This window comes from Falco peregrinus, chromosome 3 (genome assembly GCF_023634155.1).
Source record: "Falco peregrinus isolate bFalPer1 chromosome 3, bFalPer1.pri, whole genome shotgun sequence".
Classification (NCBI taxonomy): domain Eukaryota; kingdom Metazoa; phylum Chordata; class Aves; order Falconiformes; family Falconidae; genus Falco; species Falco peregrinus.
The window spans coordinates 120,831,872-120,854,272 of record NC_073723.1 but is presented as its reverse complement, the minus strand read 5'-3'; the positions used below and the strand labels follow the sequence as shown (position 1 = coordinate 120,854,272).

The 22,401-nt window shown below is 42.2% G+C and overlaps 1 protein-coding gene and 1 non-coding gene across 2 annotated transcripts; both read left to right on the top strand.

Moving 5' to 3' along the window:
- Positions 1–111: 111 nt before the first annotated feature.
- Positions 112–20,978, top strand: PPP1R8 (protein phosphatase 1 regulatory subunit 8). Its single transcript, XM_055798413.1, has 7 exons — positions 112–243; positions 9,572–9,632; positions 14,158–14,311; positions 14,969–15,189; positions 15,871–16,015; positions 17,178–17,242; positions 18,255–20,978. The coding sequence occupies exons 1-7, from the start codon at positions 182–184 to the stop codon at positions 18,606–18,608; spliced, it is 1,062 nt and encodes a 353-aa protein (XP_055654388.1). The 5' UTR covers positions 112–181; the 3' UTR covers positions 18,609–20,978.
- LOC114011554 (small Cajal body-specific RNA 1) lies at positions 11,930–12,095 on the top strand. Its single transcript, XR_003553489.1, has one exon. It is a non-coding gene; the product is annotated as a small Cajal body-specific RNA 1 (non-coding RNA).
- Positions 20,979–22,401: the final 1,423 nt, after the last annotated feature.

The following is a 22,401-nucleotide window of genomic DNA, read 5'->3' as shown; positions in this document are numbered from 1 at the left end:
ATCGCGGGAGCAGCCGGCGCCGCGCGTCCCGGCTCCGGCCCCTGCCCCGGCTCCGGCGGGTGCCGAGCCCCCGGTCCCGGCCCGCCCAGGGCGCCGCGCGGGGCACGCTGGGAGCGCCTCCCGCGCCGGTCCTCCAGCTTCCCATCCTGCCCTCGGCCCGCCTGAATGGGGCAGAGGCAAGATGGCGGCGAACGCGAACTCCGCCGGCGGCGGCGGCCTCTCGCTGTTTGAGTGCCCCAGCTGGTGAGCGGGCGGGCTGCGGCGGCTCCGCCGGGCCGCTCGCCTCTGGGTGTGCGGTTGCGGGCTGCGGCGGGTGCCCGCCGGGCCGGGGGGAGTGGCGCGGGGCCGGGCCGGGCGGTGGGGCCAGGCTGGGCGGTGGGGTCGGGCCCGGCTCCCCCGGGGGCTGGGGCCGGGGCCAGGGCTGGGAGGGCCGCGGTGTGAGGCCGGCTGCCCAGCCCCGCGGGGACGGGGGCTGGCTGCGGCGGCGCGCTGGGCCTGCCCGGGGGTCCGGGCTCGGGGCGCAGCCCCGGGGGCGCGTCCATCGGCTGGCCTGGGCTTACCGCCGGCGTGCGGCGCTGGCCGGAGCTCGGCAGCGCTTCCCGGAGGTCTTCCCGAGAGCTTAAACAGAATCGGTGCTGTGCTGGAAATGGAATTTTCTGTTCAAGTTCTGTATTCGGTACGAGAAATCTATCGGGTTGAAACTAGCCTGGTGGTTTTTTTTTCTTGCGTTGAGTTAAGGAGTCAGGGCAAAGGGACGTGTTGGAGAAGCAGCATCAGAACTGTGAATGTGACTGGTTCTGGAGTCATAGAAAGGTCCGTGTTGGAGGGGATCTCTGGAAATCATCTGGTCCAACCATTCGTTGAAAGCAGGGCTTTAGATTGGGTTACCTAGGGCCTTGTCTCATTTGCTTTGAATCTTTTCATGCATTACTAAATAGGTCTTTGCTGTAGTGCCTTCTTTGGGTGCCAGAGCATTGATTATTCAGGGGATGTGTGCACTTACATTTTAAATCACATAGAAAATGACATAACGTGTTATAGCTGAAATGTTTAGCATCTGTATATGTGTGTGACCTAGCTATGTATGTGCACGCATAATTGCAGTCTTCGGTTGCATAGTCATCTGTTCTTTGCTACAGGTCCCCTGCCTTTCCGTGCTTTGATGATAGTGGCCAGTGAATGGATGCTTAGTGAATATGCTTTGTAATGTTAACCTGTCTTATAAGTCTTTACTTTAGTTAGTGAAACCATTTAACCCTCTCATGGGAAAGAATTGCTCATTTATTTTAGTATTTTATTTGCTCTGAACATACACAATAACAAACATCTATATGAGACAAGGTGGTGCTCCATAAAATGGTGACATGATAGAGTAGGTATAGGCAAATATTATTCTGGATGTTCAACTTGAAATTTCAAATATTCTCTCTTTTTTTTTTTTTTCATAGTGTTTTTATACAACAGTGTTCACAACTTGCATTATATTCAGTGGTAAATTTGAATTACTTCTGCCTTTGAAAGCTGTAGCTTGAATTAGCTGGAGAAGTATAACTTGTGAAATGCTTAGTTTCAGTAACTTGCATGCTATTGCAGAAGAATTCCTAAATAAATACCATCTGGAGGGGAGGACTGAACAACTATAAGTGTGAGGGCCTCTTCAGCTACATGTTTTTCGGCTTCAGCTACATACAAGGCAGGGTCTACAGACAGGCAGCATTCTTCACCATGCAGATTCTGACCTGATTTGGTTTTGAGGAGCAATCCATTGTGCTGAGTGATAGGGAAATGAGGTGGAAGAGGCACTGGGGAGGTGATCCAAGCCAGGGGTTCACACCCAGGATGTTCGGGTACCAGGGTCTGTTTTATCCTGACATTTCTAAGATTTTGGGTAATTCCCTTTTTGCAGCCTTTTACTATAATGTTCTGAAATCGTGCACAGGTATTTCTGCTGAATAGGCAACATAGAATGGGACCTATTAGGTAGGTATGGCTGGTGGGATTCCATTGCCTCATCCATTAGGAGGGAGGATCTCTCCTACCAGGTGGATTTATTTACTTCTGGTTTATTTTCCTAGTCTGCAAAAAAAGAAGAATATATTTCATATTAAAGCTTTACATGACTTCTGCTGGCATCTACTGAATTACAGATTTTAGCTCACAGTTTTGAAATACTTCTTTCTTCCAGAGCAAACCAAAGAGCACACAGTTATGATATTGAATAAATGATGGGCCTTTCACAGGTAGGATTCTCCAGAGTGAAAATAGTTTGTAGTAGTAGACTTAGGTCAATATTTGTAGCTCTGACTTCCCAAAGGTCTCAGTGTAGATGTATCCTGCAGGATCCTTGATGTCTTAGGCAAGCACCGAAAAGTCTTCCATATAGGTAACAGTGTAGATCTTTGTATAGGAAGCTTTGGTTGACCAAAAAGCATGGAGTTGCAGAGAGGCTTTGTGGTCAATAGCAGCTTCTTCTGTAGTGAATTATCTTCAATCTCATCAATCTATATTAAAATCAAAATCATAGTCTTTACCTATCTTTACTTTTCTGCCTCTAAGTAGAGCTGGCTTGGGGACTGTAAACACTGATCATATGAGAAATATATCTTAAATGTAATCAACAGAAGTAACTTTTTTTTCCCCGTCTTTATAAATTGTTGCCCATGCTTTTGAGGTTTGCCTTCATCATTGTATCTATTCTATCTTAACGTGGATAGTAGGTTTTCACTGGTTTTGATTTCTGGCTTTGATTTAGTTTTTGTGCTGTTATAGGTTACTACTTTATAGTCCATAAAATATTATTTCTTTTCTTGTATTTCTAACAGTTAACTAGCTCAAGACAGACAAAAAATAATAAATGCTGCCTTAATAATACTTGCTTATGCTCGTACTTGTTTATGCATGTACTGCAATTCCTCCGCATGTGTTAGGAAAGACATGGGCTATGCATTCAAAATTGGAATAAAGATGCTGCCAATACTTTCTATGGATTATAATTTAACCATACCATGAGATTAGAAAATGTCTGTAGATAACAATTGCACATCCTAGTTTTGGTAAGACTTTGGTACACCTTCTGAGGTCATTTTAGTCAATAAAAGTAATTTCCATGAGGTACAAATAATCTGAAGAGTGGTTTTGAGGTGACCATCACGTGTTTAATGGATACTGCCTGCCCTTTTGGCCTGGTTTAACCTGCATTTGGGATTGTGAATCTCTCTTTATTCTCTGCCTTGACATACCATTAGTTGGGATGTCGCACTTGTTCTGGAATGTACAGTTGAAATAGTATGTTTTAAAGGCTACAGTAATTTTGTTTCGGTTTCTTTGAGCCAAGAACAGGCTATACCTGGCAGCAATGATTCTGCACAAATTTCTGGAGAGGATGAACTCTAGGGTTCTGGAAATTCCACCCTGTCCTTGAAGTTGGACTTGAAGGGGTGTACAGTAGTCACATAGGCCAAGATTTTTAGGAAGTGGCTAAATTTAGGCTTTTGAGTCCACATCTAGAAACCTAAATAAGTGACCTAATTTTAAACTAACACAATAGAAGGGAAGTTGTCCTGTCTATGTCCTTAATAGCTACAACTCAGAATGTCTCTTTAGACTGGGTGTGAATGATGTAACTCAGCAGCCTTGCTGAAGTTCAACTGGATGTGGCTGATGTAACCCAGTTGGCATGTCAACATTGAATCTTAGCCTTGTGGAAGAGATGCTGTCAGCCAGTCTGTAAAACTTCAGTTCTGTTACTCAGTACTTCTAACTAGCACCGCATCCCAAAGTGTTAATGGCTTTGTGCTCTTTTTCTGAATTGTTTTATTTTTGTTACTCTATATACTCCTTCCAGGTTTAAGCTCAGCTTGGGCTTTTCTTCTTCTTTGCTGTCCGTCCCTGCTTTTTGCCATTACTCTATAGTTCTGCAGTACTGGGTTTGCTATCAATGGCAGAAAATAATCTGTACAGATTCCTCACAGAATCATCCTGGCGTTATGGACAGAGCAGTGGACTGACCTGTAGAGCCCGTGGTGAAGAAACGCATTTTTCTGTTTCTAGGACAGAAGGAAGAGTTTTTGCTTGTAGGTGTTTTATTTATCTCAAAAAAAACCCTGTCTGAACTTGGTTTTGTTCAGTGGCATCCCTCTTAAGTACTACATTACTAATCATTCGAAGCAGTTGGTGTCTTTTATAAGGCAAACAAATCCATACATGTAGCTGCTCAGGGAAAACCTGAACTTCACCGTGTCCAGCTACTAAACTATATTGTGAAGGAGCTGATTATTCAAGGCAGGGAGGTGGATGTACTATGTCTGCCATGGCTGACTGTCAGGTGAACCAGCTTTCTTCAAGGCTGTTTTTATTAGAACACGTAGGAAACAATCATTTTAGGAAGAATTAGAGGGGTTCATACAACTGTGAGTGTATAGGGAATTGACTTTTGAGGAGGCAATAGCAGTTTAATAGAGTCTGTGGGCTGACCCTTTTAGTGTTGGGGGTTTTATTAATTACCTTGACAAAAGCAACCACAGTGCTTTTTAATGACATAAGCAGGGTCAACACAGAGGCCAGAGTATTAATCCAGTCCTTTTGGTATAACTTGAAGACCAGAATGGTAAAACCAAGATAAAATACAGAAGTATAAGATGGGAAAAGTGACTAAGAACAAGAACTACTTCTTGAAGCCAGAAACTCACAATTCAGAAGTAAAAAGACAAAAGTTTATATTCAGAAATAAAAGTACATACACACAAGTACATAGACTAATCACAGAACAACCATCAATCACTAGTAACATATAACTGTTCAAAAATAAAAAGACTAATATTTTACCTGATGTGTAATCTGTTTGTAAGATAGAGACGTGTCAGTGCTGTTCTAGGTAGGCACTGATGAAAATGCAGTCTGTTATCTGTACTTAATAAAGCTCAAATCAAACTGATACAGATGCAGTAGGAAAACTCATCAACTGGGAAACAGCGATACTTCTTTGAGACAAAACAGAGCTTTAGTTGTCTGTTAAAATAAAAACAGGGATGATTTTCCCAGGCTAAAGAATTTTTAAAAGAGGGGTAATATTTGGGAAACTTCTTTTTATAGCTGAAGGGAAAGAACAAAAAAATTACGATGGAAATGAAAGGATTTGATAAAAAATTCAGGATGGAAATCAATCTGTCAGAATAACGAGGCTTTGGAACAGATTCCTGGTAGGCATAAAGGCTACAGTCCTGTCATATATTCTTCTGATTTGTACAGGTAAATTAAACTTCCAAACATACCTGCTCTCACTCTGAAAATGTAGGAATAATCTTAACAAATAATCATTATGTTGTTGCTCACTACTTAATATTCATTCTCGTATTTAATTCCATGCCATTTGAATTCATTTTTTTGATGTCATAAAACCTTCAGTTCTCTCTAATAGAATATTTATGACCCTGCTCTCAGGAATTAAATTTTGTATACAGTTCCCAAATTTCACTGTATTCCATGGAGACTTTGTTCCTGAGTAAGTAACCAAGGGAACCAGAGTGAACCAGTAAAATCTAGTTCTGCGTGGAACTGCATTGTAAGAAGAAAACATACATAGAGCCAAGGTGAAGTTGAGCAAGTGCTTTAATACAAATGGAATGCTTTGTTCAGTTGAGGCAGCCACATTTCTCATCAGAAATCTTCCATAAAATGCTCCTAGAACACAGTCAGGTTTTTTTATGTTCAGGCAAGGTCTGTAATTACCAAGTTTGAGCCGCAAGCTTTTTTTACTGTATTTCTTACAACTGGAAGTTTGGCAAGTATTATTTTAATGCTTCGAAGAGTAGAGGAAATCATAAATGCCTCCCATCAACTTGCATTTTTTTTAAAGTTCAAATGCCCTAACCGTCATATTTCCTGCAGACATAACAAGGTTAGATCAGGATTATTGGTCAGCTCTTTATCCAGCCCTCTTCTCCCACATGGGAAGAAACCATTCTGCATGAACTAAAACAATTACCCTAAAGAGTTTGACCGTAACTTTGTCATAATATCTCCCTGTTTAGCGAATCAAGTCACCTAAACAAATGCCAGTGTTGGCATGGTCTCAGTTTCTGTGATGTGTATGCTCTGCTTTGTGAAAGGCATATCACTGATGCATATGATGAGCAACAACTTTGTGTTCAACCAACATCTTGGTAAGAGGTTTTTTCTTCATTCTGATTTCTTTCTATAAAAAAGAGCATTGAAACAGCCATACTAATTGAAAACAGCATCCCAGACGGTTTCCTATCATACTGTGGTAGTGACCAGTAACTTAATGTGCTATTGTTTCCATCGTCTTTAAGTGTTCTGTCCTCTTGTATGCGCTCAAGGCTTGTGGCTGTCAGAAGCAAAGGGGTTTTGTGAGCTGAAGACTCTGTCTGGGTGATCATGTTTAATAACTAACACCAGACCTGATCTCCACAAACTTGCTAATTTTTCTTTGTTACCTTGTAGTTTAATTCCACAACGCTGAGTGACAGTGCTTTCCACAAGTTATGCAAATGTCTTTTTTTTTTCCCACAAGTTATGCAAAGGCACTTTCCTTATTTTCGAATCCAGGGCTGCTTGTTTCTTGTGTTTCAAGAAATAGTGAGTATGCTAGTTTTGTAGCATTCATTGAGAGGACAAAGGCAATAAATACTTACCTGTTTTATCCAAGCTTCAGAAGATATGTACTAGATTTTTTTTTTTCCTTCCTCTCGCATGAAGCCATCTGTACTGGTCATTATCCTGTGCCCTTCTCGGCAAGAGAACCAGAACTGGCACAGCATTCAAGATGCTAAAACATTGTATTTTTATAGTTTCTTCTTTATGATGTCTTTGCTTTGTCAACTGTTCCTCTGGTTCTTTCTGAATGTAGTCATGATGACTCTAGATCTTTCCTGAGTGGCAATAAGGAGCCTGGAGCTCCTGGTTGTGTTTGCGTGGTTGAGGTGGTCTCTCTCTAGCATGTACTAGCATTCAAGAGCACCGATTTCCCCCACTCCCAGATGGTTTATCAAGCAGCAGTTCAGTATCATGAGATTAGTTTACAGCATTTCAGTCAGATTTGAATTTCCTGCATAATTGTCATAAGTGATTTTTCTTGTTTTTGTTGGCTCCTTTTTTCCAAATTGCGTATAACAAAACAGAGCCCTTGCAGAACCCTGCTCTTTCCTGACTCATAATCATGTACATTCTGTCATTGATTAGTGTTTTTCCCCATCACACCTTAATTTCCATAGGACCGTTAGATAATTTTGTCAAAAGCTTTAGTAAAAATGCCAGTCTACTGTACTGATAGCCTTGTTAAAATCTTCTTGGCTGTCTCCAGTATTTCTGGTAAATTGTGAGATACTACTTGCCTCCTCAAAAACCATGTGAATTCTTTCTCTCAAGTATTATTTTTAAGTATTATCTCAGTCAAAGATACAAGAAGCTGTGCTACAGATGGTTAGCCTAGGCATCTCTTCAGTCTGGAGAAGGAACAACCAAGAGAGATGTTAGGTGTCTGGAACTGTGAGTGAACTGACAGTCTGTAGGAGACAGGTGGTTGCTGTCCTTTTGAGGTGAACTAGTTTGCAAAATGAAATTAATGGCAAGCAGACTTGTGGCCAAATAGAGAAGAGGGTGCTTCAGCTATGTGTAGGTGATCTGTGAAGTTGTTTGTGTAAGATTCTGTAAATGCATTAAGTTTATGTTTGTTCTTCGAGCAATTTATGTAGATAGCTGGTTAAATGGATAGCAGCTATGGTGCAGGAAGTCCTTGAGCTGGTAACCTTGAGCTGGTAACTGGGAGAGTATTCCTGTGGGAGGCACCCAATACTGTTCCTGGAGGTAGTTCTTAGATTGCCAAAGGTTCCTTACGCTGGGTTTGTCAGCTTGATCTGCCTGATACAACTCCACAGGAATGTGAGAAATCAGTACTTGAAGTCAAACAGAACCAGCACATGCTCTCATGATTAAAAAGTGCTCTCATGATTAATGAGAAATGTTCTAAAGAAACATTAATACAGTATTTTTGGATCACTGTATAAATAGTATGTATCTTCTGTGCCAGTTTTGAAGAGTTTCATTGTAATGAAAGTTTACTTTGGGGGTGGGGTGGGGGGGGCAGCTACAACTTTGCAGTTTCAGTGCAGTGGAGAAAAACAAGTTTGCCAGTGCTCAGGGGCAGGAAGAGGAAACACTGAGAAGTGGGCATGGATCCATGAATGAAACCTGTATTTCAGTGAAAAATGAGCACTGAGGTCTGAGGGGAGCACAGGCAGAGGCAGCAATACTTAGGTGTAGCCTGGCTGTATGATCCTAGCGCAGTATTTAAGAGGAGGTGGCCCCCTAGCAATGCTGAAGTGACTGGAAGAGTCTGTCATTTATCAGCTCATCAGACAGACTGTGTCATCTTCGGGATCATTTTTACTTGGTGGTCTTTTGCCCACACCACCATAATCTTGTTTCTAGGAAGCAGTCACCATTTTAGCAGATTTCCCTGGAGCTCTGCATCCTCTGCTGCTGCTGTTTGTTCTCCTCCAAAAAAGAGAAGGGCTGAGAGGGGATCTTACCAGTGCATACAAGTATCTTGAGGGCGAGTGTCGAGAGGACGGGGCCAGGCTCTTTTCTGTAGTGCCAGGCAACAAGACAAGGGGCAACAGGCACAAACTGAAACACAAGAAGTTCCCTCTGAATATGAGGAAGAACTTCTTTACCTTGAGCGTGGCGGAGCGTTGGAACAGGTTGCCCAGAGAGGTCGTGGAGTCTCCCTCTCTGGGGACATTCAAAACCCACCTGGACGCGACTCTGTGCAACCTGCTCTAGCAGGGCTTGGACTCGGTAATGTCCCAAGTTCCCTTCCAGCCGTGACCAATCTATGGTGGGCAGGGATGGAGCTATAAGGCTGGGGGAGCTGAGCTGCTGTTTGTTTGAGAATTTGGTGGAGGATGATTGTATTGTCATAGGGTAGGAGTCCCTCTGCCACCTAATACTGCAGTCTCTTCCATGTTACCGATTTTGGTAGGAAAGTTTGATTATAGGGAGTGTGGAGGAGCACTGGCTATTGGCCAACATTTTTATAATATTACAGGTATGTGTGGAGGTGCTTTCAGGTTTTTTACCATTACCAGTCCTAGAGGGGAAAGATGGTAAAAGCTTCCATTCTTCTCAGCAGCTAAGGGTAGAGATCTAATGTTTTGAAAGTACCATGAGAAAACAGAGCCCTTGAGCAGGTCCTTAAGCAAACAGTCCCAGTCTGTCCCCTTCTCCGGTTCTTAGCCTCTTCCTGGCCTTATACCATGTTCTCTTAGCAGCTGCCCTGTTTATTTTGTAAATAAGCTATTTTTCACCTGGAGAAGTAAAGCTTGAAGTGCACTGTGTCCTATTAGCTTAACTCTTTTTGTAAAAAATCATGTTTTATGTGTTGTCAGAAGGAATCCGCAGGGAGGAAAAGAAAATTACAGGATTTTCACATTTTCCCAAAACTAATTCTGCTTCCACGTGTCTGGGTTTGGTCTGTAGCTCTAATAGAATATTAGCTCTAACACTAATAAACTTTTTATTAAATGTGTTTGTATTTTCCTTTATTTTCTAGGGCAGGAAAACCGCCACCTGGCTTACATCTGGATGTAGTCAAAGGAGACAAACTCATTGAGGTATGAAAACAGGTTTTGTGTGTATTTAGTGTATCATATACATAGGCACCATCAGTAAAACATTTCCCAGCTTTTTCCACACTTATTCATAAGTATTTCCTTTCTCTCTCATATCCATTATTTTCAGATCAGTTTGTTTTACTCTGAAACTTCAGAAATCGTTTTCCCTTGCCTGTACTCCAAGGCTGTCTCATACTGTGAAGTGCTTCTATCAGTTGTCTTCCGATTAGATGCCGTGTTTGAAGTGATAGAAAACTGCAGTCCTCAGCCAGCAAACAATGACACTTTGATTTCTGAATATAAAACTTGTCCTAGTAAGAGAGAGAGAGAAAAAAATAAAATGTTTGTAAGGGAAACTTGGTACTTTGCAGAGCCTTATTTCTTGCAAACGTAGTTTTGGAGCAGAGCTGACATCTTATTCCCTATAAGACACTTTATATAGGAGGTATCAGACTGCAGACAGAAGGCACCTCATCTTACGAACTTCAGGAGCAGACATTTGAATAACATGGGGAAAGAAATCTTAAATACAAAAGATTAAGAGGAAAACCTCTTCACTTTGTACTGCTTGTTTGAGATACTTGTCTGGCCAGCTTATTTTTTATTTTGTTTTACAGTAAGGTTAACTAGGTATCCTGTATTTTACAGGATTGTTCCCCTGTCCTACAGTATAAAATACAGTATGATTTTTTTCTTCCCATGTTCTGGTTCTGTGAACAGCATTGTGTTTAGCACAGACAGAATGAGTTATTTTTATTACAGCAAAGGGATTTGTCTGAAATAACACCACCTCGTTCTCTCATATTTTGTTTTATATCCCACTAGAAGTAGTAAACAAACAAAACAAAGCTCTTTAACATGGTTGACAGAGAGGACCCAAGCCAGCAAATGTATTTTAGCTGTGGACAGACTTCTAACTTGCAATTGACTGGAAAGAGAAATGCTTCTGGGCAGCAAACATTTCCAAAGTTGAGCCAGCTTTTCTGAACAGAAACTGGAAAATTAAGAACTCTGTGTTAGATCAAGAAAGATTTAGGTCACTTAAAATCTTGGCTGGTGTTTAACTATGCTACCACAGGAGCAGCAGACAGTATTAAGTGTTCCTTCTGGTGTCTAGCAGGAGAGATTTACTGTTTAGAATTTGGTTAAGTTACCAGAATATGCTTTGCATAGGAAAGCAGATAGAGATGTCATAAATGGGTATCTTGCAAATGAACTTGTGTTTTCCCAGGCCAGAAACCAGTAAAATGAGGCTTTTCTTTATAGTCCACTACTGTTGGTTTTACAGACTGTTTTGAGGGAGTGCTTACTCTGGATTTAAAGACACAGAAAACTGGCAAAGACAGTCTTGACCTAAAAAGAGGTGTTTGCTCAGGCTTAATTTAAAAGGAATTAGGTACTAACAAACATACATTTGCCGCATCTTCAGAGTAGCTCATTAGTTCCTACAAGACATGGCTGAGTTGGTTCTCACCTGCTACTCGGACTGCGTTGGAGCTATCCTTCACTGGCTTTTCGTAGGCGCTGTATCTTTCAAACCCTTTGCATTGCATTTGTCTTCAAACCATGGACCACGTATTCTGCTTCTTACGGTATTGTTACGTCTTCAGAATCACTTTCAGAGATCAGAGAGCTGTATGTAGTAGGACTGCTGCTCAGCTCAGCCTTCTTGCTGACATCCCAGCAGCAGTGTCTGGGGTAAGGATTGTACTTGGCACCAAGTATTCCAGTATTTCTTTTAGGCCATGGAATGAGATTCAGTGAGCAAAGCCAAATGGCAGTGACTTTTAGTTTTTTGGTATGTGGCAGGTGGCCAAACATAATGCAGCCTTCCCACCTGGGAGACTTAGTCTGAGATGAGTTTTTTTCTTGTCATGTTTCTTTTGGATTTTTGAGCATGGAGAGAGAGCTTTAGGATGAAAGAGTTTATATGGAGCTCTCTGCTGAATTAATCCTCAGGTGCTAAGGAAGTGTCTGTCGTGGGAGTCCTGGTCAGGACTGGGGAAAGAAAAAAGGGAACAAAACGCCATATGGAAGCTGAGGATGCACCATTGCTTTTGGCAATGGATAAGCAAATCTGGTGTTGATAACTTGACAGTCAGGAATGTTGTCCTGGTGGTGTCAGACTCTGAGGCTGTGCTGCCCAAAGCTTTTGGACCTACAGGAGGCCCCAGTTGGCTTTGTAAGTTGGCTTTTGTTTCTGTGTTTGGTACATGTGACAAATAGTTTTTCAATGTTGTCTTTTATGGTAGGCAGCAGTAACCAAGAAAGAACATTCTTAAATCTTGTGGATTACTGAGCACTTGATACTAACCAAGCCATCTGTGTCCCAGGTCTTGTGCAGAGGTCTGAGGTACACGTTGTGATTGCTGGGTCTGAAAAGTGCAACATTAAAACAAGCCATGAAGTGTTTAAGCTCAGTGTATAAAGAATGACACTGGGTTATAACTCAGAGGCACAGAAAATACGTAAGTCAGTGGATTTCACAAAGTATTTACTCCCATGAAATCGTGCCTGAAGTATATACCTTCAGTTAGCTGGGAATAAGGTATTACAGATTATTACCTAAGGGGCCAATTAATTGTGAAGTCATCATGATGTGTAATGGGAGCTGAGTTGTTCAGTTCTTGTAGTGACCTACAAGAGAGAATAAACATGCAAAAATAAATTAAACACTTATTACTGAATACCAGGTTATGAGAACTTGCAGCATGGAGGCTGACAAGTGTTCAGCAGAACAATGAGAAATCCAACACAGGAGAACACATCTGGGGGGGGGAAATCTGAAAAAAGTCAGTGGGGAAGTGACATCTGAATGCAGCAGTGCTAAAAGCCTCACAGCTCATAATTGGTGGGTAGGTAAATAGATGTAACTTTGCAAGGTGATTTGTAGTAGAAAATGAGGCCCGTGTGATTTTTACGCTTGCAGATAAGGCAGAGAAATAGAAATACTATGTTTTATTCCAGGCCATCTCCTTATTTTCTGTATGACTTGGTAGTGCCACAGAATCATTTAGGTTGGAAAAGATCTTTCAGATCAAGTCCAACCGTTGACCCAGGGCTGCCAAGTCAGTCACTAAACCATGTTGCTAAGCCCTGCATCTATGCATTTTTTAAACGCCTCTGAGGATGGCAGTGCCACCACCTCTCCGAGCAGCCCTCTTGGTGCTCATTGTGTCAGTCTTTCTGATAGCTCAGAAAAAACCCAAACCAGCTGCCTGTAACGGGTCTGATACATTCACTCTTTCTAGCCATGTCGTTTATACAGCTGGCAAAACTGAGTAGCAAGTGACTGATTGACATGAATGCTGCTGCCAGGAAGGGAGGTCCTTCCTCATCACACAGTCCCAGTGCATATAATCCACTGCTTCACTAGAGCTAGCTGGGATGTGCATCTGAACGAAGGCAAACTGATTCAGTCCACTAAAACAGTAGAAGGCTAATGCAGAAAAAAAGTGCTTTGCAAGCTGAAAACTGTGCTCAGATGTGTGGCAGTGGAATTGAGGAGAGGATTGTATAGCTGGGAATGGAAGGAGGGAGAAGGGAGAAATCCTTGTGCTCGAGCAGGCCAAACGTTAATTCGGCTCAGAGCATCTTAGGAAAGCAATGCTTTCTTGAAATAAGGTCTAGTTTTTTTCTGATAGAAAATGTATCATCAGCATTCCCTTGATCATGCTATTGGAACGTTGTGTGGGCTTTGGTAAATGTTTCAAAAAGCAGGAGAAGCCATCTGTTAACAAATCTGTAATGCATTGCCAGCCTTTGACTTGTGCAGCTGGAAGAAAGAAGACACATTAAGGTCTTGGAATACAGTGAGAAAGAAGTCTGTGCTGCTTAGGTGCTTCAGCTTTTAGGCACGAGGAGTTCTTTCCAACAACATTGTCTGCTAATAGAAATATGCTGTGTACTCTGTAGGACTGTGTCAACATGTTCCTTTGCATTTCATAGATGGCTTATGTAACTGATATTACGGTATGTAAGGTCTTGTTTGAAGAAGAGATTAGAACTAGGATGAATTAAGAAGCAATGCCTAAAATTAGTGGTTTACTTGAATGGATTCATATCACAATACATAATCAGTATAGTTTTACATCTTTATCATAGAAGTCTGAAGTCTTCTGTACATCAGTTTCTGTACAGAAATATAATTCTGATGTTCTTTTTCGGACTGGAAATCATTGTCATAGATTCCTGGCTTAGACAAGGCCTAAGTCATCTGCATTAGGGAATGTGTAAAAATCTTTGGGAGCAGATGTGAGAGAGAATCTCTTGTAAGAGGCAGTCTCATGATTTGAAGAGTTATTATTTTTCCCAGTCCCAGAAGGGAAAACCTGGGACTCTTCCATGTTCAGCTGTTCTGATTTTACAAAGAGAACATTTGACTTTCTGTATTGAACGGTGTCAGACAAAATTGTTGATGCTTTGTTTTTAATTTGCTCTGTTTATTCATGTTCTTGACTTTTTCAGGAAGATGCAAAAGATTATAGGAGTCTAATATGCTTCTCTGTTTGATATTCTACCTCAGAAACTCATCATTGATGAGAAGAAATACTATCTCTTTGGGAGAAATCCTGATCTGTGTGATTTTACCATTGACCACCAGTCTTGCTCTCGGGTCCATGCTGCCTTGGTCTATCACAAACATCTCAAGAGGGTTTTCCTCATAGATCTAAACAGCAGTAAGTAGCATGACATTTAACTAGATAGAAGTATGATATTTCAGTGCCTAAACATTTCTGAATCTGAGGTACTTTTTCCTCTTTTTTTTTGTTGTTGTTGTTGTTTGCACTGTATGGATAGATGACTATGATCTGAATTAGCGTCCTAGTGAAAGGTTGGCAAGGATCAGGAGCAAAGGAGTGTTTGCTCCACTCAGCTTACATCTGCTTCACTTGGTGTTTAAAACAGCATTTTTGGGCATTTAAGAGGCTAGGGGAGAGGAGGAAAGTGACTTGGCCTTCCTTTCACGATTTTAATGACGTTTTCTCTTCTGAGGGTGGTATCCCAAGATCTAAAACCTGACAAACTGGTTTTTTGTTTTGTTTTTTTTTTTCCTCCAATGATTCCAGACATAGTAACTGAGGACCTACGAGAATCCAGAAAGTAAATGGTGTTTGTAAGTTATTTCCCTGACTTTTTTTAGACTTTTGATGTCTGTTATCTTACTTCATGAGATGGTAGGTAAAATTGTACACTGCTAATGTTTTCAGCAGTACCTTAGTGACTTGTATCTTGGAGCAGCCACGTACAGTTTCTGAACTTCTCAAGACCTGAACTCAAATACTGTGAGCCCAAGCTGATGACTAACAGGCTGTTTTGTATTTTGATGTTCTCAGCACATGGCACATTCTTGGGTCATATTCGTTTGGAACCTCACAAACCCCAACAGATACCCATTGACTCCACAGTTTCATTTGGTGCTTCTACACGGGCATATACGCTGCGAGAGAAGCCTCAGACACTGCCGTCAGCAGTTAAAGGAGATGAGAAAATGGGTGGTGAAGATGAAGAGCTCAAGGGCTTGCTGGGCCTGCCAGAGGAGGAGACAGAACTTGATGTGAGTACATCGCGCATTGTAGCTAGATGGCATTTCTAGCTAAGCAGATGGCATTTCCCACTTGTTTGCTTAGGTTCAGGTTCTTAATTTCTTGGCCCTGAAGATAGTCTGAGGTGTCTTCTGCAGGCAGATAGGCACAAACCATCTCGTTCTGCCATGATGTCTGTGATCGTGCTGCTTCCCAGAATCAGTGACCTAATAATCCTACTATTCCACTGGTCTTCTCACAAAGGCTTGCCAGGGAGTACATGCTGTCCAGCTAAGATTACCCCAGGTCAACGGTGATTTCCCACACTGTTCCCTACGGCCAGTAGCAATGAATGCTACCCTGTTTCCAACAGTTGGTGAAAAGGGGGAAAGCAGTGTATGTGACATTCACAGGATTGTTGAGGTAGGAATGGACCTCTCAGGATCATCTAGTCCAGCCCCCTTGCTCGGGCAGGGTCAGCTAGAGCAGGTTGCCCAGGATCATGCTCAGTCAAGTTCTGAATATCTCTGCAGACAGAGACTCCGCAACCTCGCTGGGCAACCTGTTGCAGTACGGGAGCACCCTCTCTTCCTAGGGATCTAAAGTCAAAACTGAACAGTGTGCTGTGATCTTCTGATATGCGCAATCATACGATTAAATCAGACTTCATACACTAGTGGCTTAAACTGTTTCATCTCTAAATTTGTCGCTAGAACCTGACAGAGTTTAATACAGCCCACAACAAAAGAATTTCCACGCTAACCATTGAGGAAGGGAACTTGGATATTCAGAGACCAAAGAGAAAACGGAAGAACTCCAGAGTGACGTTCAGCGATGATGATGAAATCATCAATCCAGGTAAGAGTTTGCTTTGATCTTTAGTTGATGCCCATAAGGCCCTCTTTCCAGTATTCTCATAGGGATTCCTCATGGCTGCATGTGGATAAGGAGAACAGAAACTTGGCAGTCAATATTTGGGATCTGCTATTTCAGAGAAGCTGCCACGTGTCTCACTGAAGTCTTTGACCTCTCTGTGTTTCTTCTCTTCTACCTGTAAAATAACTGCACAATCTGTGTGGGACAGGGATATCACACTCGGCTTCATTGTTCAAAATTCTATGAAATGTTGGAAAAATCTCATGTGTCCAAAAGGAACGTGGTGGATTTTGGGTTTTTTTGCCTTCTTCAGAGTGTAAATGGGAACTGAACTTGTTTGTTTTTCATCTGTCCCTTATTGCTTTACTTACCTGTTGCCTAGTGGATATGTATCTTAAGCTCAGAGGTCTTTTGCTGTGTCTGCATATCTGAAACACATTACCCTCACTCAAAACAATACTTCTGAAGATGTATCTATTGCCTGTTAGTCATTTTTCTCCCTTAGCTGTTTTATATTAATGGCATTCCTATTTACAATATTTTACATGGATAATGTTCTTGTTGATAAGAGTAGCTTATTAATTAGCATGCATCTCAAAATACAGTTTGGAGCTAGTTTTATTTGGCAGTGTATACCACCCAGAATAACCATTTTGATTTATAAGGTTGTGCAATTTAGTGTGCAGAACGTCCTAATGTAAACACCAGTCATTTGCATTACGAAAAATAATTTTTTTTCAGACTTTCAGAGACTGTGTTGAATTCTTCTGACTCCTACTTCAAGGTCCCTCAAGGACTTCTGGGGCCAGCTGTTGTGCCTTTGAGCGCATGCAGTGCCTTGTCAGGAGCAGCTTTCAGCCTGGAACTCCAGTCTGTCAGATCAGTGCAAACTCCCCATCCATCTGTTCCCTTTTCCCGTTCTCCATTTGAGCGGAAGCCTTTCTTACCAGAATATCTGATGAGCCCACCTTGAGATAAAGCCCGCTAGGTGTCCCCTTGGCGCCTCTCTGTTTGGGCACGCTTGTGCTTACCGAGTATTGAGAAGAGAACATCCATGTGCCGGTTCTTGATAAAAGTTCCTTTAGCTGATAGATGTTCTTTTCCTGTATTCTTACTGAAGGCTTCACTGTTCTTGCCTTTACAGAGGATGTGGACCCTTCTGTTGGGCGTTTCAGGAACATGGTACAGACAGCAGTAGTTCCTGTTAAGGTACAGAGTAACTCCCAGCTTTCTAATTAATACATTACATTGATCAACTCACGTTTTGCATTACACCGTAGAAACGTACTGTTCTATGGTGGAAGATGTTCTGTTGTTAAGCAAAAGTCGTGTTCATGTTTCACTGTTGCCATCTTTTAGCAGATTTGACCATTTCCCTTCAAAACCAGCTTTAGCTCTTTTCTTTAATAACGCATGGGATTAATGGCAATTTCTTTTTGCTCCCAAAAAGAAATGCTTTCCAGAAACTTAATATAGTAGTTCGAGGCATCAGTTAAAATTGTGGGAAATGTGGAAAATGGAAAGTAAAAGTGAGAGGTTGTTTGTTTAAATACTGTAAGTACTACAGATTTCGTAAAGTTGTCTACTAGGACTAGCAGGGTTTAGACTTTGCTCCAAGATGAGTGTGTGGCCAGTGCTATATTTATTTGGAATATGCTAGGAGTAGGGAAGATTTGCAGAACTTCAGGGTAGTTAAGCAACAGTGGAATAGCATTGTCACTTGTTGCTGGTATACCCTAAATAATGTATGTGGAAAAGGAAAAAATTCTACATAAACCTCAGACTGCAGGAGAAGATTCCTGTGATCAGGAGTTAGACAAAAATCACCCAAGTGATGTGGAAGTTGCAGTTTCTTACTGTGGTGGGAAGGGCAGGTCTGTGTTACTGATTACCGACCTACTCGGTCTTGCATTCAGGACAAGCTCAAGACTCCCAGGCATGTACAGGAGGTAAAAAGGTGCACAGACCTGATCTAAGTTAAACCTGAGCTTCAGCTTCTGTCACCCCTTCCTGCACTGTGCACCTTTAAGAGTTTATTATTAAGTGGTTTTCAAGGAAACCCAAAAGAAATCTTCTGGGACAAAGACTGGGGCATGGTCTGTAACCACTTCCTATGTGACTGGTCTAGGTGCCTTTTTGGGGAAAATGGCATTGGCATCAGTTTAAATAGCTTGCTGCTTTCACGTATTTTGAATAATTCTTTAAATGCTTCCATCTACAGAAAAAACGGTTGGAGAATCCAGGCTCATTGACCACAGATGATTCTGCATCGCGACGTATGCAAAACTTTCCCTACAGCGGAGGATTATATGGTGGTTTACCTCCAACTCACAATGAGGCAGGTTCCCAGCCGCACGGCGTCCATGGGACAGCACTCATTGGTGGTCTGCCAATGCCCTACCCCAATCTTGCCCCGGATGTGGACTTGACTCCTGTTGTGCCCTCGACAGTTAACATGAACCCAGCTCCAAACCCTGCTGTCTTTAACCCTGAAGCTGTGAATGAACCCAAGAAGAAGAAATATGCAAAGGAGGCATGGCCGGGCAAGAAGCCAACCCCTTCCCTACTGATCTGAGTTGAGTGTTGTTGAGGGAGGGTGGGAGTTACGAACTCCAGAAACTGTTTATGTGCAGTATCGTCTTTTTAAAATTTCAGTGTCCTAACCAGATGTAATACCAAGATTGGAGAAGTGAAATATCCTTTAAAGATCTGTCTTCAAATGTTTTTATATGTCTGTTTAAAAAAAAAAAAAAATACAGCTCCCATCTCCTTTTGAACCAAAATATCTGGCAGCCTTTTCTTAGCCATTACCGTCCCCCGAATTTTGATCTGTAAGTTGAAGGGGAGGAGTCATATAATTTAATAATCATTTATGGCATGACCCTGCAAATTCGTGTATTTGGGTGTCGTGCTTACTGTGGGTGATGTTGTTCCTGCTGGACTTGCGAATAGCAGGACAGCTGTGTCAGAAGTTAATGTCTGTGGGGCCAAGCCTTTCAGAAATCCCATTGGTATGGGTTCTAAAGCTTGCAAAATACAGGTCAGCTTTGATTTTTTACATTTTTAAAACTCCACCAATGTGGGGGGGGTTGTTGTTGGGTTTTTTTTTTTTGTTGTTTTTTTTTTTAATTTTTTGGGGGTTTTGTTAGTTTGGCTACAGCTTGTTTTAATTTCCACCTAAAACACTACAGCATCCCATTAGGTCATGAGAACGTGGAGTTGAGATGGACAAGAAGTAGGTGGTCTTCCTCAGCTGTGGTCCAGTACTGTGCGACGGAGTGCTGTGTGGGTGGGCAAAGGGGTGCACACACGGGTGGATCTGAGCTTGGGTTCATGCCAATGCCAACATACAAGCGTAGCAAGCCTAGGAGCGTTTGACTGGTGGGTAGGCACTTTCTACACTTCCAAACCAACAAAGTAGTGTTGACCCTACCCTGTAATAACTTTTAAGATGGAGTTAACATGGAGGACAACAGTTTCTTGTAAACTTGATGGCCCTTTTAACGTAAATAGATGAATTTTCATTTGCAAATGGAACTTGTGAGGTTAAAGTATATGTGGGATGCAAGAAGACACACATAAAAATGAGCAGCCATCAGCAGTGTCAAAGGATTTCTGTATTTAACAACTAACCCCACAATCCGCAAACTATTTTTACTGCTAATAACAGTGGGTGAGGATTGAGTGCTACTTAAAGCTAGAATATGAATTCTCAGTAGAGAATCTTGACTCACCTTGAATAAAGCAATGCACAAGTTGGTTTCATAATATTACGTTTTTGACGACTTCATCGCTTTTTCCCATTGAATAATATGAGAAGCTTGATTTGGATTGTTGCTGTAGCCCTTCAGATCCTCGGGTTTAGGTTTCCAAATCTGATTTACATGTAGTCAGACACTATGTCTTTACTTTTTGCAAGGTAAGGCCAGAACTCTGTTTTTCTTAGGTTTACTCTGGATTTTTTTACGTTCTGCAATGCAGTTCAGCTACATAGTCGCATTCCTTTGGGGGAGTTTTTCCAGGAAACATGCACTAAAATGACAGCAGCGTACCCAGCTGTTCATTGTGTACTGTAGCTACCTGGCTAAGTAGTGTTAGGAAGATCTGATGGTTGCTGGAGCAGCGCTGTGTTACGGTGCATCTGGTGTGCTCTACGCACTGGACCTGTTCTGAACAGATGCTCCAAAATCAGTGTGACTTCTGCATCTGCAGGGTGGTTGCTTCTGTCATGTTACCAAGGTAAAAATGAGCTAGTAGCTACCCTATTTGCAAGAGCAATGGCTTTAGAGACTGGTTTGTTCCCCTCCCTGCACCATCATATCTAGCTCAAACTGTTATATGGATGAACACAGTAACTCCGCCGTGATATAGTGCTGCTCTGTGTTTAGTTACTCTTGAATATGATGCAGTCCTCAGACGTTCTGCTTCCAAACACTCCGTGCTGCTTCCAAAATCTTTCTCCCTTTAGTTTTGCTTCTTTCTGGTGTGTAGAATTTTCTTTCTCCAGTCAGTCTGCTTTATGAAGGCAACTCTTTAGGGTAAGACTAGTTAGGGCAAGTAAAAGTTGAACAGGTTTTCTTCTTCATTTTTTTGAGTTTGGGTTGTTTTTGTTTTGGTTTTCATTTGGGGGTTGGGGTTTTTTTTGGGGGGGTGTAGTGGTTTTGATTTTTTTCAAATGGCTCTTTGCAAGATTGTTCTTGAAAAGGGAAGCTTTACTGCTCATTGTTTTTTAAAGCTCTTCTCCTCCCTGGGTTTGAACAAGCTCTCATTATTTTAGAGCTTAGGGGCCATAGCTGGCCAGTACGGGAGGGGTCCGTATAACATCTAGGGGCTTTGTACAGAAGTTTGTACACTTGTGTAATATGTAATAGGCCTTTTCACACTTTCTGTTGAGCTTTTTACCTGTAACCTTTACTATGTTGTAAATTAAATGCAGATTTTGCCAGTTTGGAGAGTGTAGTGTGTTCGTTCCCAGTCCACACTTCTACAGTTGAGACTGTACATTGTTTTGTGGCTTATAGAAGGATTTCTGCTGTGGCAAAGCGCAGCTGTCACCGCGGGTCTTGTTCTTGGTGGCTGGCTCAGGTCGCAGCGCTTAAAGCTGCCCCCCCTTCTTTGCTCGTGACCTGCTTTGCTGGTTGTGCTGCAGCACGTTGCAGCTTCGCGCACCGGAGTGACACTTAACAGTGGATTTGAAACAGCAGTTGCCTTTGTTTCTGAGTAAAGTTTTATCGGGTTCTGGCATGATTCTCTCTTCAAGTTATACTTTAGACCCCAACATTGCTTTTCTCATTGCCCAGCTTGCTGCCTCTGACACAGAGTGGCCTTGGGCAGTCTGAGTGCACTGTCCTTTGTCACGCTGTGTCTGCAGCTTGTCCTGGGCTCACTGGGGAAAGCTGTAGTGAAAAGTAAACTGGGACCTGGTTAAAGAGAGCCATGGTGCCTGCATTGTAGGGTTAAACCACAACAGAGGCATTCTGCTTTGTTGAATTTAGTAATATTTAGGCTATAGAATAGTGTTCCTTCTCAATCCAGCGATATCCTTTAAGCAGCAGGGATAGTTACATTTTTATTACTGTGTGTCAGCAGAAGGCTCAGCCTTCACAATTCATGTGCAAGCCGCTGATCTGCCAAAGGTAGAAACAGTTGGGGCAAGTTAAGTAGAGAACTTTGTGGTCTGACACTCTTAAGTGTTGGTGTGGTTAGCAGTTAATTTCCTGTATTAAAAAAGTATTACAAAGCAGTCAACTGGCATTATAATCTAAAGTGCTCTCTGCAGTGTGGAATGCAGAGATGGGATTGAAGAAGTGGAGAAGAGTTTGCAGCTGAATAAACGATTGAGCTAAAGAATTATGGCAGTGTTTTCCAGGGACGTCTGTCCTTACAGCATTCACTGGATTGTCATTGTTAACCACTTTTCTCTCTCCTTTTGGTTTTGAAATGCAAGAGTGCAGCACCCAGCATGCATCACAAGAGCTAGTAATGAGCTGACAGAAGTTGTTCTATTCCAGTGTGCTGTGCAGTAAGACACCAATGTCTTAAACCCTGTCCCAGCATTCCTGAAAAAATTACTTCTTGGAGAGGAGGTGACTTCTCCCTGGGGCCTTCTAGAGAGCAGGGGTAGCTTCCAGTGCAGAACAGGTGAGTGTGCCAGCTGAAGCGTGCACTTGTGCAATTACACCAAATGCTTCAAAACACTCAGGGGCATGGGGAAAGATCACAGCAGAGGGTTGAGCTGGCAGACGTGGTGCAGGACAAGCCAGAAACGGGGCTGTGTAATGGCTATTACCGGGCTCACAGGTCAGATGCTGTTTAAAGGGTTTTATTCAAAAGCAGACTAATACGGTCAGGTCATTTGTAGGCTCTTT